Genomic DNA, 21,098 nt, shown 5'->3' with positions numbered 1-21,098 from the left:
CACTCTGCTGAAAGGAAGTTCTGCATAGTAGCCTCCCTGCCTTTTGCACAGAAAGGGAGCTCAGCCACCATAGTAGCAGTATGACTAGATCAAGTGGAGTATTATCCTATTGTCCAGGAATTCATACAAAGAGAGCCAGCATGACATTTCTTGGGGTTATCTGAAGCCATGTTTCTCAACTTGTGGTATGCATACTCTTAGGGGGTATGCGAGAGAAATCTGGGGGCGGGGGGGGGTATGGGAACATACATGCCTGTGAAATTGAATGTTCAAGGCAGGAAGTATTAGCAGCCGCTCTGCGCAGATGCCCCAGTGCCTGGAGGGAGAAGCGCGTGGCTGCAGCGGTGGTGACAGCTCTGGTGAGTCCCAGGCATTAGGTTGGGGAGGGCTGGGGGTGCCTGGCTCTGCAGCAGTGTCCTTGCCAGGAAGGTCAGGGAGGGACAGTTGCCCCCGAGCGCCATGGTAGGGTGGCACTGGGCTGGGATGGGAGCGCACAGCCCCATGCGGCGAGCCTGGCGTTGGAGGGCCACTTGCTCCTTAATGCGTGATGGTGGGAGACGGCAGAGCAGAGGCTGGATCGCGCCCCCTGCCTGGGTCCCAGGAGTGGACGGCAGGACAGGGGCTAGCCAGCTGATGCCCCATATGGGCAGAAATGATAGCAAAAACAAAGAAACCACATACCATTGCTGAGAAGCTTGTTAATCCAGCTTCTAACAGAATAGCTGAAATTATGTTTAGTGAAAAAGAAGTCGTTAAAATTTAAAATATCCCACACTCGAACAATACAATAAGAAGAAGAATTGACAAGGTGGCAGAAGACATAAAACAAATTACTGAAAAAATTATTCAGAAGAAACAGTTCACTTTACAACTTGATGAATCAACAGATATTTCCAACTGCACACAATTAATGGTGTTTGTCAGATACATTGACGATGAAGATGAAAAAGGAATAAGTGAGCAAATATACTGCTGTAAAGAATTCAACATTAAAATAACGGGGAAGAAATTTTTAACTTAAATGAATAGATTTTGAAACATGGATTATCATGGGAGTGGTGCATATCTGTGTGTATAGACGGAGCAGCAGCAATGGTAGGTCGACAAAATGGTCCTATTGCTCGATTAAAAACTATAAACACTTCAATAAAGTAGACTCGTTGTATCTATTCACAGAGAAGCATTGGCTTCAAAACAGTTGAATAAAGATTTAAACTGTGCTAGAAATTGCAGTGAAGACAGTTAACCTCATAAATTCACTGGCTCTAAATTCACGTTTTTCAGTGGCTGTGCTGTGATATGGGGCCTGAACATTTTACTTTATTACTTCATTCCAATATTCGATGGTTGTCATATGGAAGATTTTTCAACCGTCTATTTGAGCTAAAGGCTGAAGTTTCAGTTTTTCTCACAGAAAACAGATCCGAGTTAGTATAAAATATTCAAGACGAATTACGGATTTACAGATTAGCCTACCTTTCTGACATATTTGATAAAATCAATAACTTGAACCTACAGTTACAAGGTTTTAATACAAATATCTTAATCTTGCAAGATAAAATACAAGCATTCAAGAAAAAATTAGCATTCTGGAAAAATAATGCTTTATCTTGAAATTTTATGTTATTTCAATATCTTTCGGAATTTTGTGTGGAAAATGAAATTATTTTAGATGAACATGTCAAAACATCAATAAAGGAACATTTAACAAATTTGGAAGTAATTTTTTAACAATATTTTCTGAGCTTTGATGAAGCTGAACATAGGCAGAAGCTTTGGATTTTGAATCCGTTTAATGACAATGCTATTGAGAAAGCAGGGATTTCAGAAAAAATGAAGGAGCAACTTTTTGGAGCTTTCTGTTACTCATATACTAAAGATTCAAGACATGGGACTTAGCGACATTCCCATATTCTGGCAGAAAATGAAAGGTGAATATAAACAACTGAGTAACGTGGCTCTCTCAGAACTCCTACCATTCGCATCAACCTATTTATGTGAGGCAAGTTTTTCGGCTATGACTGAATTAAAAACTAAATTAAGAAAATCGTATGTCTTCAGAAAATGATTTAATTGTGGCCCTTGGCAGTTTGAAATCTAGGTTTGAAAATTTGATTTGATCCAAACAAGCTCAAATTTTGCATTACATTAATTATGAGTTTTCTTGTAATTTTATTGATCATTGTTCATTGCTGTTTGTATAAAACTATATACATATGTATGTATATGTATGAATAAAAAAATTGGACTTATTTTATGTTCATCTATTTTTTTTTATTTATCCTTTCCACACAATCATAAGTACGATGGCAAGTTTATTGCTTATAAGCATTTTTTTCCAACCAACCAGTTACGATTAAGTTGTTAAACAAACGTGTTGCAATGGTAGAAAAAAATTTAGCGTGTTGAAAATTTTAGGTACTGGGGTACTTCATTTTTTTTTAAACAAAGGGGTACTTTATAAAAAAAAGTTGAGAAACACTGATCCAGACCTACAGTCCCTCCACCGTACGGCTTGGAGTTTCCATAACTAAGCCCAAAATGGGTTCTCACTTTCACGCAAAACAGAACATCTTTTTACCAGTTTTCCACTCAAAAACCTCACCTTATCCCCTGTGAACAAAGCCTATGTATCCTGGACGTCAGACAGGCACTTATATGAACATAAGAATGGCCATACTGGGTCAGACCAAAGGTCCATCTAGCCCAGTATCCTGTCTGCCGACAGTGGCCAGTAACCAGGTGCTCCAAAGAGGGTGGACCAAAGACAATGATCAAGCAATTTGTCTCCTGCCATCCTTCTCCAGCCTTTGACAAACAGAGGCCATGGCACCATTCCTTACCCCCTGACTAATAGCCTTTTATGGACCTAACCTCTATGTATTTATCTAGCTCTTTTTTAAACTCTTTTATAGTCCTAGGCTTCACACCAAGAACCTGTAGTTGTCTGCCTTGTTGTTTCCGAGAAAATGTATTGCCACTAACTGGAAAGCTTTCCATGCCGTCTTTTCCTTGCCACGCAGTGCATGGTCAAATGCATCATCTCGAAGAAGTTCACGAATGAGAGGACCAACAAAGACACCTTCCTTTATCTTAGATTCGCTTAACCTTGAAAATTTTCCACGGAGGTACTTGAAAGCTGCTTGCGTTTTGTCCATGGCCTTGGCAAAGTTCTTCATCAGACCCAGCTTGATGTGTAAGGGTGGTAACAAAATCTTCCTTGATTCAACAAGTGGTGGATGCTGAACACTTTTCCTCCCAGGCTCCAATGACTGTCGGAGTGAACAATCTATCTTGATGTAGTGGGAATCTCTTGCACGACTATCCCATTCGCAGAGAAAACAGTCTGTGTATCCAGTCTGCAGACCAAGCAAGAAACCAACAACCTTCAAATCGCCACAAACCTGCCACTGATGTTGGTCATAGTTTATGCACCTCAAAAGTTGTTTCATGTTGTCATAGGTTTCCTTCATATGGACTGCATGACCAACTGGAATTGATGGCAAAACATTGACATTATGCAGCAAAACAGCCATGACTTCTAGGAATAACATGATGCAATTCATATCATGTATGACGCAATACCAGCTTCAGATCGCATCATTCATTGTTTTGCCTAAAAAGCAAATACTGTCCAAACCCAGTAATAGATTTATTCATAGATCCAGTCAAAGATGTATTTTAGTCATTTGTGGTTTAAATTGAGATCCCTTCCCTTTATAACTCACTTATCCTCCGCCATTCGCAAGTCAAGGGTCATATATACTGACCCAATAGCATATCTTGAAAACTAGAGCCAATCAACAATTTTAAGCATCATATTTGTTCTCAGTGACCCAGAATTAGTAAAGTTTGACTACATTTATTTCAGAAACATTTTGGCTGTAGAGCAGTGTAATTGAAATCCCCCATTATTGAGTTTTTTATTTTGATAGCCTCTCTAATCTCCCTTAGCATTTCAACTTCACTATCACTGTTCTGGTCAGGTTGTCGATAATAGATCCCTACAGTTATATTCTTATTATAGCATCCATAGTGATTCTATGGAACATGATGATTCATTTAAGATTTTTACTTCATTGATTCTAGATTATCTTTCACATATAGTGCCACCCCTCCACCCGCATGACCTATTCTGCCCTTCTGATATATTTTATATCCCGGTATGATTGTGTCCCACTGATTGTCCTCGTTCTACCAGGTTTCTGTGATGCCTATTATATCAATCTCCTTTAATACGAGATACTCTAGTTCACCCATCTTATTATTTAGACTTCACAAACCCAACTATCTATGTTTCTAACAATCAAGTCACCCACTACTAACACCTGCCTCTTCCTAACAACTGACGTTCCCTCCCGCAGAGAGGTATCCGCAGTGCGAGAGGATACCATAACATCCTTTGGAAGGAGGGTCCCAACTATGGGATGGTTTCCCTCTGCTCCCATTGAATGCTCTCTTCCCCTGAGCCTTTCATCCTCCTTAACAGGGCTGGGTCTGTGAGACTGGAGGCGGGACGGTACTACAGTGTCGCGGAAAGCCTCATGAACATACCTCTCTGCCTCCGTTAGCTCCTCCAGTTTAGCCACCCTGGCCTCCAAAGCCCAAACTCAGTCTCTGAGGGTCAGGAGCTCCTTGCACTGAGTGCACCCATATGCCACTCACCCACAAGGCAGGTAATCATACATGTTACACTCGACACAATAAACAGGATAGCCCCCACTCTGCTGCTGGGCTTCTGTCTGCATTTTCTCCTATGAATAAATTTGATTATACACGTGGTTTTTATTTAAATGTTTGGGATATAGTTTATAAAAGTTTTACCTTTAAAGAAAGTCAGACGTAACTAGCGCCCTCTAAGCGCTCCCTCTCAAAACTCCCTCCTGTTAGCAAGCTCCCTGGTCGCCTCCTCAAAGGGTTTATAAAGCTCTGGCATTCCTGATAGCTCCTCCCTCTGGCTACAGCTTGACCAATGAGCAAAGAGTTTTATATTTGTTACACAAATTATATAGATGATCCACACACTTGTTTGTGGTGGTTGCAGAAAGGATGAAAGGGCTCCCAGTTTCCATGCAACACATCTCCTCTTGGATCACTGTTTGTATTCGGACCTGCTATTCCTTTGCCAAGATTATTCCACTTAACATCACAGGTTACTTTACAAGAGCACATGCCTCATCTGCTGCATTCTGGGCTCAGGTGCCTCTCATGAAGTTCTGCAGGATGGCAACATGGTCCTCTCTTCACACATTTACCTCGCACTATGCCATAGTTTATCAGGCCACTGAGAATGCATAGATGAGCAGCACTACAATCTGCATTTCCAGATTATAATCCCATCATCTACATAAGGTTTGGAAGTCACCTAACTGAAATTGGTAGGAACAAACACTGAAAGAAGGAAAAATGGTTACTCACCTTTTAATTGTTGTTCTTTGACATGTGTTGCTTATATCTATTCCTTACCCACCCTCCTTTCCATCTGTCTGAGTAGACAGCAAGAAGGAACTGAGGGAGGGTCGGGCTGACAGAGTTATATATAATGCATGACTCCAGAGACTCCCACTTCCAGCCCAACAGATAGCTACTAGGAAAAAACTTCTGAAAGCTGTGCACATAGTGCATGGACACTAACCAGGGTAGATATGAATAACACATCATAAAGAGCATTTACATGAAGGTTTTTTTTATAATATGAAGTTTAGAGAGTGTAACTTTCTCATCTTATCAAACAGTAGGTTAAGAGTGATTTGATCATTGTATACGGATACTTACATATGGAAAAGATATCGGAGAGTGAGGGGATTTTCAGCCTTGCTGACAAAGATACAACATAGAATCCAATGGTTAAGAGTTGAAGTTGGACAAATTCAGCCTTGAAATAAAAAAAATTACCCACCTTTTATAACTATTGTTCGATGTGTTGCTTGTGTCCATCCAAATCCTACCTGCCTCCCCTCTGTTAGAATATTTTGGCAAGAAGGAATTGAGCAGGTGTTGAGTCAGCAGGGACCTTTGCAAACTACCATAAAAGCACCACTCCAGAGGACTCCACATTTGACCTAATGGGTACCACTAGGGAAAAGTCTTCCAGTGATCATGCATGCACATGTCAAAGCACAGTTATGGAAGGTAGGTAACCCTCTTTTAGTGAGGGAGGCTATATTCTGGCTTTCTGTAAGTAGGGATTGAACTCTGTAGGAATGAAGAACCATGGAGGTTGGTAAGACTGCCATATATTTAGATAGTTCAGCTAGAAATGTGAAGTTCTGGATATTTACATAGCCATATTGGAACCATTTTTGCTATGCCACATTATCTGCTTTTATTTAAGAAAATGTACATAAGGAGGTTAGCTTCCTCTGCATGCTACTGTTTGCATTTTTTTATAGCCCTGGTCCCACTGCATCTGGTAAAGCTAGCACTGATATGCATGTGGTAATTAGGAGCCTAAATACCTTTGAAATTCTCTGCCTGATAAATTGCAGCAAGGCTGGCTAGAATCAAAACCTTTAGCTCTAAATTATGTCTTCTTCCAGACCAACTTTGCAAGTTTCAAGGTATGAAGGAAAAAGTAAAACTTTCAAACTGAACAGCAGGAAAATTATTGTGTCCGTGTTGACAACTTTTCCTTAGGTTTCAGTAGACTCTCTATTTTTCTGTGAACTAGTTTCACTGACAAACTGATTATCAGATAGGATTCCATTCTCAAAACTATTTATGGTGAATATAGCAACATCTGTAATGTATTTTGGCTATTTTGATTTTCATTTTATGGAATATAATTTATTTTGAACAAATCAAATGTTTCAAAAATGAACAGTACAAGGCTTTTTGTTATGTTTTGTATGGAAAAATACATATTACATGACTTCTAATTGCAGGATTGGTCATACAAGATGTGTACAAAGTTTCCTAATGTTTATGTGATGGATGTACCAACCCACAGCAAATGTGATATTTATGATGGAACCATGGATGATGTTATTCTTGTACATGGAAGTGTACAAGATTGTCAACAACTACAACCTTATTTTGCACCCTGTATTTTACCTAAAACCTGCCATCAGGTAAGAAGAACTGTTGTTTTAACAAGTCTACAATATGAAAAAAAATGCTTATTAAGGAGTGTCTACACTCTCAGACAGCTCTTTGTCCTCTACAAAGTAATTATCAGAGCACCAAAAATAAAAGGAGTGTTATTAGATGCTTTCAGATTCTTAGAAAATAATGAGAAATACTCCTCCTTTCAAGTGGAGGCCATAATGTAAAGCATAGATATTTTAATCAGGATTCTTTTTGAATGCATTGTATGGTTAGAGATGAGCTTTTGTTCAGTCTCAGTTTAGAGACCAACTTAATTAATTTAAAACTTAATTATTTTAAATTAATCTAGCATATCAAAACACAAAATTGAGGAAACTAATATCCATGCTACAATGAAAACGATGAGGAGTCCTGTGGCACCTAAAAAACTTAAAAATTTATTTGGGCATTAGCTTTCTGGGATGGAGCCCACTTTGTCAGATGCTCCAACCCATAAAAGCTTATGCCCAAATAAATATAATGTACCACAGGACTCCTTGATGTTTTTGCAGAAACAGATTAATATAGCTACTCCTCTGAAACATGATACAATGAAAACACTCATGTAACTTAATGCTCCTTTTCCACTATATTTGCTCTACTTAATAATTGTGAGGTCATATATAAAATTCCAAACAAAAACACCATATGTGTAACAGTTAAGATACAGCATGTACAATCTATCCAAACATGGAAAAAAACCTTTGTGAAATCCAGTGACATCAAACACACTATACAGCCATTGCAGTTCTTCATCTGATCCCGTTTATTATTCATGTATACCATCTACAGCAAATGGCCCACCAAAACATTTACAACTCTGGCTCTAGAAGGATATTATTTTATAATTTTATTTTTCCCCATCTGTTATCTACAGCCTTTTTTAAAAAACCATTGATTCACACAATTAATGATATTCATGACCACATATGTTATTATTTAATATAACGAGAGTTCTAAGGGATAAAAGATACTCCTCTTATTCTATTACCAAAGTTATCTTTAATTTTGTATTTTAATTATGGTTTTCAGCATACTATTTTTCATTAAAGTTTGTCTTTGTGCAAGGCTAGAATTGCAGAGTATCTGAATAAAAAAAGAGTAAAATTTTCTTGTATGCTTGGATCACCAATAATTTCAAACCCATTGCTACAAATGAAGAAAATCGTTTGCCTTTTCATTTATTTACTTTTGCATGACCACATGAGGGTAGAGTTAAAGTAGTTTTGGTTGGGTGTTTGTTTATGGATGTAATTGATTTTCTACTTAAAGTTTGTGCTTTTTATTAATTGTTGATTGGCTGTGATTTAGTCTGTGATATTCATTGTATTTGAGCACAAGCTAGTGTTGAATTGGAATCTCACTGGATTTTTTTTAAGTGTTACACTATGCAATTATGAATATAAATAAAATGCAGACATTGAGTTACACTGAAGTTTAATTTAAAAATTAATTTAGAAAATGTTTATTTCAAGTTTATAAAACTATATAATTAGTAGATTTTATTTTTATCAAAATATTTAAACTATAAAAATGGTTACTCACCTTTCATAACTGTTTTTGGAGATGTGTTGTTCATATCCATTCCAAGCAGGTGTACCAGCTACTCCAACAGAGGGGAAGAAGGGTAGGTATTGGAATGAATATGAACAATACATCTCGAAGAACAGTTATGAAAGATGAGCAAACATTTTTCTTTTTCACGTGCTTGTTCATATGCATTCCAATAAGGTGACTCACAAGCCTAACCAGTAGGAGGTGGGGTCGGAGCCACGAGCTGATTAGAGCACTGCCCTGATGAAGACTTTATTGTCTCTGGCCTACTTGGTGATTGCATAATGGGCAGAGAACATGTGGACGGAAGACCATATCGCCACCCTACATATCTCATGCATTGATGCATTGGGACGTGAGCAAGCAACACTGTGTATGAGACCTGTGCTCTAATACAATGCGGTAATTGCCAGTGCAGGAACTCATGCAAGGTTGTAGCATTCACAGATTCAGGAGACTATCCAGGAGGAGATCCACTGCGGTGACACAGGGTGGCTTTTCCTCCTATCTGCTACAGCTACAAATAACTGTGCAAACTTCCTAAACAGCCTTGTCCTCTCATTGCAGAAAGCCAATGCCCTGAGTATGTCTAGGGAGTCTTTGTTCCCAAATCCTGGAGTATGACTTAGGATAAAACACCAGAAGAATATGTCCTGATTGATATGGAACTGAGAAACCATCTTTGGAAGGAACTCAGAGTGAGACCTTAGCTGCATCTTATCTTTAAAGAACACAGTGTAAGGGGGGCTCTTGCATTACAGCCCTGAATTCTAACACTCTCTGGGTATGTCTACACTAGCACCCTCTTTTGAGGGAGGGATACAAATGTAGCAAATCGAAATTGCAAATGAGGTGGGGATTTAAATATCCCATGCTTCATTTGCATAATTGCGAACTGCCGCTTTTCTGCAATAGCGCTATTTCGGGACATCAAACTCAGTCCCCGCGGGTTTATTTTGAGAGAAAACCTTTCCCTCAAAATAACCCTTAAACCTCACTTTTTGAGGAGTAAGAGTTATTTTGAGGGAAGGGTTCTCTCATGAAATAACCCCGCGTGGACCAAGTTTGATGTCCTGAAATAGCGCTATTGTGGAAAAGCATCAGTCGGCAATTATGCAAATGAAGCGCAGGCTATTTAAATCCTTGCTTCATTTGCAATTTTAATTCTCTACATTTGCACTCCTCCTTCGAAAGAGGGTGCAAGTGTAGACATACCCTCTGAGTCTTATGGGTGAATGTGAGAGACTTTGGAGCTTGAAGTGAAGGAAATAGTCATGGACATGTGGGAGCAGTGCTAATACAGAAGACGAATCAAGCTGTGACGTCCAAACAGAAAACCTTTTCCACTTAGCTAGGTAGGTAGCCCTTGTGGAAGGTTTCCTGCTGACCATGAGGACCTGCTGAACCTGATCAGAGCAGAAAATCATAGAATCATATGGTTGAAAGAGACCTCAGGAGGCCATTGAGCCCAATCTCCTGATAAAAGTAGTGCCAATCCCAACTAAATCATCCCACCAGGGCTTTGGCAAGCCTGACCTTAAAAACCTCTAGGGTTGGAGATTCCACCACCTCCCTAAGTAACCCATTTTAGTGCTTCACCACCCTCCCAGTGAAATAGCTTTGCCTAATATCCAACCTAGACCTACCCCACTACAATTTGAGACTATTCCTCCTCGTTCTGCCATCTGTCACCATTGATAACAGCCTTTCTCCATCCTCTTTGGAACTCCTCCCCACCCCTTTCAGGTAGTTGAAGGCTGATATCAACATCCCCACTTCATTTTTGTAGACTAAATAAACCCAAATGCCTCAGTCTCTCCTCATAAGTCATGTACCCCAGCCCCCAAACATTTTTGCTGCCCTCTGCTAGACTCTCTCCAATATGTCCACGTCCTTTCTGTAGTAGAAGTCCCAGAACTGGACACAACACTCCAGATGTGACCTGACCAGTGCTAAATAAAGGGGAATAATCACTTCCCTAGATCTGCTAGGATTCAGCCATGGATCTTCGAAGCTGTGAAGTGTAAGGATTCAAGGTTTGGATGACAAATGGCCTTAGTCTTGCGTCAAGCCTGGGTAAAGAGGAAGTGCTATTGGCACTTCCAGTGACAAGTCCAGGAGAAATGTGTACTAAAGCTGTGAAGCCAGGCTAGCGCTATTACTATGACCTGTGCTCAGTCCCTCTTGATTTTTAGGAGTGTTCTGTGAACCACTGTAATTGGTGGGAAGTTGTAGAGAAAGTGACTCCACCATACAAGGCATGAATTGCCATAGTATCTCAGACTGTGATTCTGAAATGAGCAAAACAGGTGATACTTCTTATTGTGATATGTGGCACATAAGTCCACTTGGGAAGGGTCCCACCTTTGGAAGAACAAATTGGCCACATCTGGATTATGTTTGTGGAAAGACCTGATGCAATGGTCCGCTAGCTTGTTCTAAGTAAGATTCTATCAGTGCACTGAATAGTCTATACAGAAGGCTCATAGGAGAAGGGCTTATCTGCGCAGGAGTGAGGAATGAGCACTCCTGTTTGTTGATGTAGAACATTGTCATTGTATTGTCTGTCATTACAGATACACAGTGTCCCACTATGAGTGAGTAAAAGGTCTGGCATGCTTTTTTACATGGGAAGTTACCTGGCCAGTCCCTACCAGTTAGGGAGGTCACATGACTTCCTAGGACCAACCACTGCTAAGACTTAAAGGACCAAAGGGGCTGCTTATATATGATTGCCCAGATATCGAGGCATCCTTGATGGCTTTCCTTTGTGCATTTAAAAACCATAAACCATTCCATGTGCCATATATCTAACTTTACACACAAGAATGATAGATACACCAAAGTAAGATATACAGACCCAGTGGATTAAGACATTAAGATTGATAGGTTATATGAGGCAATTTGTTACAAGCATCTTCGGGTTATGCATATTTGTGTCCATAAATCCATTTCTTAAAGCATGGGGGAAGGGGTCCGTCATAGCTTGTGCCTGGCATACTGAACTATGTAGGTGCAAGTGGCCATGAGTCCGAGAAGTTTGAAGCTGTTCTTTGCTGTCGCGGTGGGGAACAGTGAGAGGTTGTGGTGATGTTGCTCAAGGCCTGATATCTGGACTTTGGTAGATAAGCCATGGCTTGGATCAAATTTAAGACCACTCTTAAAAAACTCTGTCCTCTGAACATGGGATAGAACAGATTTTGCCTCATTCAGAAGAAGGCCTAAGCTGTTGATAGTTGCTCTGACCAACTGGATTTGCATCTCCACATTATATCTTGAGCAGCCTTTGATCAACTAGTAGTCCAGGTATAGGAACACTTGCATGTGTCATTTGGATAGTAACACTGCCACAACTACCATGCATTTCATGAAGATCTGAGGGGATGAAGACAGGCCAAATGGCAGGACCATGAATTAGTGGCTGATGCTCATGACAAATCAGAGATATTTCCTGTGATGTGGAATGATAGCTATATGAAAATATGGGTCCTTTAGATTGCAGCATTCTAGTCCACTGGATACTAGTCCACTGAATCGAGGGATGGGATAATGGAGATGAGGAATACCATGTGGAACTCGAGTTTCTTCACAAACATGTTGAGTTCTTGCAGGTTGAGAATGAGCTTGGCCTTTGATATTAGGAAATACTGAGAGTAAAATCCTTTGAGCCGATGCTCCTGAGGAACCTCCCCTACTGCCCCTAGAGATAGAAGTGATTTCACTTCCTGTATAAGGAGTTGCTCATGAGAAGAGTATCTGAAAAGGAATAGGAAAGGGGGGTGGAAGAGTGGGAAAGAGGGAAATTGGATGGAGTATCTCCTCTCTACTGTGCCAAGTACCCAATGGTCCATGGTAATATGGGACCCGGCAGGGTAAAAAGGGTGTAGTCAGTAAAGGTAAGCTCATTTGAATCCAGAGGGGGGACTGGTACATCATCCTCGAGCACACTTTCAAAAGTCTTGTTTAGAGATGGAGGAAGATTTATGCAGGCTAAATCCTTGGCCAGAGAAAGGATGGATGATGTCATTTCCTGCCACTACAGAATTTCTTATGGGAAGAGTCCTGGTGGTTAAGAGACTGGTATGATAAGCTGTGGGCTGCAGTCTAAAATGTCTGTGTTGTGGGGCAAGGATGAGTATGATCAGGGCCTTCAAAGAGGCCCTGGAGATTTTTAAGCTATGAGTCTCATGTCTGTTTTTTCCAAAAATAAAGGTAGGCCCCTTGAAAGGCAAGTCCTGTAGAGTCGGTTGGACCTCTTGTGATAAGCCAGAGACTTGTACCCAGGAATTTCACCTCATAGTGATTCCTGTGGCTAGCATACACATCCTAAGTCTCTGCTCATGATCCTTACATGTCCGTGGTCAAAAAGTCTTGCAGATGCAGCACTTATCTTTTTTATGGCCCTCACCTAGACACTTTGAACAGTTGGTATACTGAGTACTTTTAGGCATAAACTTGCCACAAGACTGGCAAGACTTGTACTTTGGGAACTGAGATATGTCCTGAAATGAGGAAAGAAAAAAGAAGAGTTAAATCCCCTTAACTATCTTACTAGTATATCTACACTATAACTACAACTACTGAAACTATGTATAAAAAAACTGCTGCTGGAAGTGCTTCCTAATCACAAGAACAGGAGATTCCCGCTGCTGTGACCAGTAAGAAGGAACTGGGAGACTGTAGGGTCAGCAAGGCTATATCTCAAGTTCCACTTTCTAGACTTGTCAAGTATGCAGGACTTTTAGGAATACCTTAGCGAGTCAGTAAGAACTACAACAGCTCTCATGGGCTTTTAAAAGAATGCATGGACTGAAAACTGGAATTAGGGTGGGCAGGCTATTGGCCCATGGGCCAGATCTGCTCTGACAATCCTTTTAATCCAGCCCACCCAATTCTTTGGCACAGAGCAGCACCACTCAAAGTGCCAAGCTGCTCCCTGTTGTTTTCTCCACTGTGGGAGGGTGGAGGCTCCCACACCCCAGCAGAATTTCTCAGCTCCTGTTATACTGGGGGCAGGAGCAATTCAGCACAATTTCTATGTTCCCATTGACCAGTTTCCAGCCAATAGGAGCTGAGAGATTTTGTTGGGGGGGAGGGGAAGGGGAGGAAGTGTCCAAATGTTCCCTCCCACCCCAGCACAGACCATCTCATGTGAGGGGCTATTAGCAGGCAGGGAAGCTTGCTTGAGAGTGCTGTTGACCAAGAGCAGCTATGGTAAGCACCTCCTAGCCAGATCCTGCTTCTGACCTACCACCCCCAATTTCCTCCCAAACCCTGCATCCCTTCCAATGCTCTTCCCCCATGCCAGAATTCTCTCTTGCACCCCCACACTCTCCCAGATCCTGCACCCTAATCCCCTCTCCCAAACTTTATGCCCCCTCCCTCTCAAGCCCCTCATAGACCCTGAACTCACTCCTACATCTATCTCTCCTCCAGACCAGAATCTTCTACTGCACTTGTACTGCCTCCCAGACTCTGCACCCCAATCTCCTGCCCTCAGGTCATAATCCCCTCCTTCACCCAAACTCCCTTAGACCCCATACTGTCTCCTGCACCAGTCCCCTACTGTATGCTCTTCTACTACACCTATACTGCCTCCCAGACTCTGCACCCCAATCTCCTGCCCCACGCATGTGAAATTGACAAATCAAATTTTAGAACAGAGTGGGGATGAAGGGGGTAGGTTAGTGTCTGTGAGGTAATGGCATAGGGGTGATAATAGGGGAAGTTTCTGTGAAGTAATGCCATTAGGGGGTGATAATTGGAGAAGCTATCTTTGTAATGGATGAGATAGAGTCTTTGTTTAAACCCATACATAAAGAGTCAAATTTAAGCATGAATGACAATTCTGAAGCTTCTCATTGAAGTCTGGAGTTAAAGTCTCTGTGAAGCAATATGCATGTTTTAAGGTCATTGAGGGAATGGTCAGTCTGGTTGAAATGGCAGGCAACAGCTTTCTCTCTCTGAGAGAGTCTTATGTCTGTTGTGTGTGCATTGATTCTTTGGCGAAGTGTCTGAGAAGTTTGTCCAATGTCCATAGCAGATGGACACTTTAGGCACATGATGGCATAAATTATATTTCTGGATGAACAGGAATATGTGTCCTTGATCTTGTAACTGGCATGGTTAGGTCCAATAATGGTGTCAGCAAATATGTTGACAAAGCTGGCAACAGGGTTTGTTGCAAGAGAAAGTTCCAGGCAGGGTTGGTATTAGTGTGGTATGTCCTGTGGTTGTTGGTAAGAATCATCCTGTGGTTAGATGGTTGTCTATAGGAGACTATGGGTCTGTCTCCCAGAGCCTCTCGGAGTGTAGTATCCTGTTCCATTATAGGTTGTAGTTTATTGATAATGTGTTGGATGGGTTTAAGTTGGGAGCTATAGGTGATGACAAGTGGTGTTCTATTGTTGGTTTTCCCAGGTCTGCCTTGAAGTAGATGGTTTCTGGGTATTCGTCTGGCTCTTTCAATTTGTTTTTTTTATTTCTCCAGGTGGGTAATTGAGGTTTAAAAATGCTTGGTAGAGATCCTGAAGTTTCTGGTCCCTGTCATCTCTACCAAGCATTTTTTTGATTATATCACTCTGGTATATATGGTTGTTCCGATTTTCTTCCACATATTGATCTGAGGAAGTTGGTCTGGCCCACAAAAGCTCATCATCTAATAAACCATCTTGTTAGTCTTTAAAAGTCTACATAGTTCTGTCTTTTGTTTCAGCTAGACCAGACTAACACGGCTGCATCTCTATCAGTTTTCTGTTGATAGCCTCATGTCATTTGCCTCTGTTGGTGAAGACATGTCTTTTATCGCTGTTACAGTGTTCCTCATTTAAAATCAGAATTTGCCAAAATTTACTATAGGGCATGAAATGACTATGCTACCTCAGATAACACTATGTGCTAACTGATGGCAACTGATGAATATTCTAGTGTTTGGGAGAAGTAGGTATTAATGCAGGGCCAGCCCACAACATTTTGGCACCTGAGACGGGGAGTTCAAATGATGCCCCCATGTCCCCTCACTTGGGCCAAAACTTTGAAAGTTCTCAATTCTGCCTTCTTCCTGTTCTACTCCTCTTATGGTACTGTAGAGAGAATACACATGTACCAGCAGCAGACACAATTTTCTACATTCTGGGTCCTAGTGGCACCCCCCCACACACAGTCTGGCACCTGAGGCGGCCACCGCAGTTCGCCTCATGATAAGGTATTAACGGGACAATGTCAGATTGGAAGAAGGTCCGTAGTAGGGTCCCACAGGGATATATTCTGGAATTGGTGTTGTTTACTATCTTTAGTAATGATCCTGGATGTAGGAATGAGAGCATATTAATCAAATTTGCAGGTTATACAAAGTTGGTCAGGGGAAGGGTTGCAAATATTGTGAAAGACAGAACTAAAATTCAAAAGGATCTTGATAAATTAGAGAACTGGAGTATATCAAAATTCATCATGAACAAATGTAAGATCTACACTCAAGGAAGAAAAAAACAAATGCAAAAATACAGAATTTCTCTCTCTCACACACGCATATACACTCTGAATGCATAGGCACCTAACAATTTCTTAATGAATATTTATTATTTTGTATTGATGCTAAATCAATACGCAGTTGTTGATTATATATTAAAGGGACTTTTCTGTTATTCACAAGGGGGTCTAAAGCCTGCAGATACTATACAAAATGTAATCAATAGTTAGATTATGTACTGTGTAGCAATGTGAATTGAAGAAAAAGGCTGGATGAAATTTTCTGGTGATATTCCTAAATCCATCTTCTGAATGTCATTAACGTGCAACTGCAGAATGAGCTTTTAGAGTCAATGGTGAGGGATAATGCATTTTTTTTATGCTTTAACAATTATACTTTGGGCTGGGAGAAAAGTGCAGATGTTGGGATAAAGGGGGCACTGTGCAGAAGATAGGGGCAAAGCTCACACATTGCAGGACTAGTTGTAAAAGGTGCACAGCATGGGGGCCCAGGGGTTGGGGAGCCCATAAATGCAGGCACAGTGGGAGCAAGGCTTGGTGGGAGTGTGACTAGGTGCCAAGCTGAATGGTTTTCAGGGTGTGTGGAGGGTCCTGCACCTTGTTAATTATCCCTTGTTTTGGTATTTTTTCTTCCATGACAATTTCATTTTATATATGTATATTATATATGTGTGTGTGTGTGTTAGTAACTGGTGGGTGCCATGGTGGCAATGTACAAACATGCACATATGATGTGAACATTGGTGCACAAGGCAAAACTCATTACACTTATGGGTGGAAAAATATTAAAGGGAACACTGATCAACAGCTCCCAAACCAAAAAAGTTTCCCACCCCTCGTTTAAAACTAGATCCGAACAAAGAACATTTTCTGGGTAGAAGAATGGGTGAATTTCAGATGGTGTTAAACTTAGACTGAGTTATCATAAAAAAATGAATCAGTAAGACTGTGTCTAGCTCTTTATGCCTCCAACATATAATTTGACAAAATGTAGTACAACCAGCAGCAAGAACTACAGGAAGGATGAAGACAGGTAATACACAAGCCCAAAATGCAATGCATTGATTGGATTTTGTAAGGGGATTGTAGTGTTGTGGTTTTCTATACTAAATTTTGGTTCTCATGATACTTTAGGTACAAGGCACTGCTGCAGTAACAAAACTGCTAATTGTACGAACTGCTACCAGTGTGAAGAGGAAGAGTAGTAGAAGATGTAGTAATGTTTGTCAATACCATTCATCTATGCGGAGACAAGGTGAGGAAGAATTTTTGGCTCAGATTCATGTAATTGCTTGTGTAAAAATACATGATATTTAGCACTTAGTTGCAGACAAATGAAACATTGGAAGTAGAATACTATTGGTGACATAGCAAAAACTGAAGATGGAAAAACTAAAGTATAATTGCCTCTCCACACCTGCTTCAGTCAAACACTAACTTTGGTCTGAACACAGAGGTAACTGAGGGCAATTCTACATTACTGAATAAGTTATCCAACAGGTCACTCAGAGGTGTGAAATCTCCCTTCCCCCCCACCCCAGTAACACACGTTTTCCATTGGGGTTGTCAACAGGAAAGCACCTCCCACCAATATAGCTTCTGCATCTTACAGAGTTAGAATAATTATACTAATTGGGGAGCATTCCCTCATAGGCATAGCAAGTCTTCACAAGACACTCTACAGCAGTACAGTAGCACTGATGCTGCATAGTAGTATAGATTTGCACTGAGTGAAAGGTGATGGCCAGCATTGAATGGAACAGACATAATGGCCTTTCCTGGCATTTATCTATGCATCTGCTTCCTAGCCACCCTTCTGTTTCAGCCATCAATGAAGGGGCAATCTGTATTCTGACAAATCTTAACTTTTGAGCAAATGACCTTTCAGTCTTAATTATACTTTTTAAAATTATGTTTTACATTTTAAAAAAGATCACACACATTTTATGTTGATCTGTAACAAACACCTTCCTCCATGAGTCATCAGTAGGGTTATGCTCCAGAGAGCAGCTAATAAAGCAGGAAACATTATACCAATAGAGGTTTACATGTGTAGGAGTAGCCCCATTTTAGACAGTCTAAGGACAAAAAAATTGTCAGACTGTGTAGTTACAGCTTGTCTGCCATGAGGGAGCAGCGTTCTACTCCCCAGCTTGTATAGTCTCTCAATGGGGAACGAGGCCTTATTCTCTTGCTTGTTTCTCTGCTGTCTTGAGTTTGACCTCCAGTGAAGTGCTGAGGTAACATCAGGAAGCAATGCATGTGCAGTGTAATGTTGAGGGGTTTGGCAGGAAGTAAACAACAAACTATGCAAACCACACATGAAAACTGTGAAAATGACAATTACAAGGGACTTATAACCCATATCTAAGCACATCCCATGGTATTGACATGTAAACTGTCTATCCCCAAACCGGTTGCCAGTATAGGGCATACGAGGCACACTGGTTTCTATTAATCCCACAAATCACCAAAGTTTAGGCCAATTGAACTTGAATAGATTGTTTATGTAATATAGCTAATATAGTATTTTCTTCTTGCATACACAGCTACTGTTGGAAATACTGTGAAAACAGATGGTAGCAATCAGCATTCACTACGCCCAGATGCTGTAAGTTTAAAACATACCAAATATAAATCTGTTTTTGAAACAGGTACATTAAGAATACTGTACAAGACAGATACAACAATAATTTTCACTCTTTAGGAAATTATACTCATTTTTATATTTCTAAAAAAGCAGTCATTACAAATGTCTAAGTGTAAGCAGAAGAACAGGACAACATAAAAAGATTCTTGCCCTCTTTATATAGTGTAATAGATAGTCATTCCTTCATGCAGGCAAAGGCTGAGACATAGGTGTGCCCTAGGTCCCATGAGGAGCAGACTTCGGCTATCAGCTAAACTGAAGATCCTGTAGTAGAAATTCCCCAGCTTCAGATATTCCATTGTTGTATATATGGACAGGTGAAGAATTAAACTAATTATATAGTAAAAATGTTTAATGATACCGACAAACACCCCTTTAATATGCTTTTAACAAGTCTTAAAAATCTTGCTTATTTAAATCTTATTTCTTCCTTCTCGCAACTCCAAAAAACTCTTGATAATCTCTCTATATAAAAATACTTTTCCCGTGGGACAATGGAGTGACATCACCACGTCAGTCTGTCCCACCTGTCTCTTCCTTCCCCTTTCTCCAGTGCTCAGCTGCCACACTGCAGCCTCCCTCCTCCTCATTCCCCAGGGGCTAGGGGAAGCACATGGGGCCTGGTGAGACCCGGAACTGGCCCCGTCTCTGGTGGCCAGAGGGACAGTGTGGGGCCTGGCCTTGGAGCTCCCTTCCCTCCCCAGCAGCCAGGAGTGAGGAAGAGCCAGAGCTAGGGAGGGGAAATGGGGGGGGAAGGGGCTCAGGGCCAGGGCAGCCTCAGATCTTGCCTGGCGGGGAGAGGCAGAGGACTCAGCCTGGGCCCTCCTGGCAGCCGGAAAGCAAGCCAGGCCTACCTTGGCCTGGTCCACTTACTGCCCCTCTCCCCTCATAACAGCCAGAGGGAGAGATCCAGACCAGCCAGTCTTGGCCCAGCCCAACCGCCCCCAGCAGCCAAAGAGAGCCGGTCCATCTGTGGCCTCAGCCTGGTCCAAGTCCCAGTGGCCAGAACGGGAGAGTCAGGGCTGGTCTGGGACAAACCAGACTTTCATAAGGTCCTTAATCTACCCATTCTTGCAGTGCTCTGCTCATGACAGGAAAAAGACAGTTTTGACAATGAATGCTGTTAACTTTGGGACTTACTAAAGAAGGAGCCACACCAATAAATGTTATAACAGAAAATGTGCCAGCTTCTGAATGATATAGGTACCCCTATAGCCATCCTGGAGTCTTTCAAAATCCATGGATCCAAAATATGCATATCAGCATATAATTTACCACTTTTGCTCATAAGGTCCTTGTTCAAATCACTAACTACATGGCAGGGAATAAGAATCTCAGATTCCTTATTTTTTCCAATTTGCTGGGTTTTCTTCCTCAAGCTATGCTAAGTGAATATTCCTCCTAAACAAAACACTTTCAGACTAAAGAACTGCATTTTGATGACCTTCCAAACATAGTTCAGTACTTGCTTTTCCCCCAGTGATTTTTGTGAAGGGCAGAAAATATATGGTTTCCTGGAGGCAAGGATGTTTAAGTGCTAGGAATTGATCTATAGGAACTAGTTTTCCAATTTAATATGCTGAATTGCAGTTTAGGGGTGGAGGGTGCGACAGCCACAGAACTGGATGAAGCGTTATTAGTTATATTTTTGTTTCAAATTACAGAAAGGCCATATAATGCATGTCATTTCAATTCAAATAATGCAAGAAGTATTTTTAAAATAATTGCACTCTTCATACAGGACACTGATGTGTTAACTCCAGGACAGTCCATCAGTGTGTCAGTCTTGTGAAGGGTAAAAGTGCACCAGTATCATCCACCACCACAGGAGAAAGTTGTGGAAGCAGAAGAGGTTAGAGTCTATTAGAACCAAATACCCTAATGTTATTTTTTTAATATAAGTGATTTCCATTTTTATTGTGAAATCTAGTTTGTTCAGATGCATCTCCTTTAGCATTCTATACAAGTTTCATTACAGAATTGAATTTTCCTTAGAATAGAGTAGCATTAGCAGTACAGAATTTACAAAGCTATATTTATACTTTGCTAGTAAACCTTTCAAAGCTATCAAAATGTTTCAGATGTTTTTAGTCTATATGTAACTGACACCATATAACGATATTAAAATTTTTAAGAAATAAGTTTGTACACAGCACCTCATTTGCACAAAGCACTTATTTGCAGTAACCTAGACCCATACTGTGCCTTAGTGGCAGTTGGTAAAAGGATTGTTTTCTGATATTATCAAGAAGCCATCTCAGTGGCTCTGAAGGCTACACAGATCTGTTGAAAGTCTTTCCTACATTACTGCAGGACAATA

General features: G+C 40.8%; 1 protein-coding gene across 1 annotated transcript in view; it reads left to right on the top strand.

Moving 5' to 3' along the window:
* Positions 1-20,659, top strand: part of LOC112547202 (solute carrier family 9 member C1) — a 384,930-nt gene extending 364,271 nt beyond the window's left edge. Inside the window, exons 24-27 of the mRNA XM_025188925.2 lie at positions 6,885-7,070; positions 17,263-17,383; positions 18,678-18,739; positions 20,520-20,659. Of these exons, the coding sequence (XP_025044710.1) occupies positions 6,885-7,070; positions 17,263-17,383; positions 18,678-18,739; positions 20,520-20,570 (420 nt within the window). The 3' untranslated portion in view covers positions 20,571-20,659. The remainder of the gene's footprint in view (positions 1-6,884; positions 7,071-17,262; positions 17,384-18,677; positions 18,740-20,519) is intronic.
* The last annotated feature ends 439 nt before the right edge of the window (positions 20,660-21,098 follow it).

This window comes from Pelodiscus sinensis, chromosome 4 (genome assembly GCF_049634645.1).
Source record: "Pelodiscus sinensis isolate JC-2024 chromosome 4, ASM4963464v1, whole genome shotgun sequence".
Taxonomy (NCBI): Eukaryota; Metazoa; Chordata; order Testudines; family Trionychidae; genus Pelodiscus; species Pelodiscus sinensis.
The sequence above is the reverse complement of the archived record's forward strand: the minus strand, read 5'-3'. Positions and strand labels throughout refer to the sequence as shown.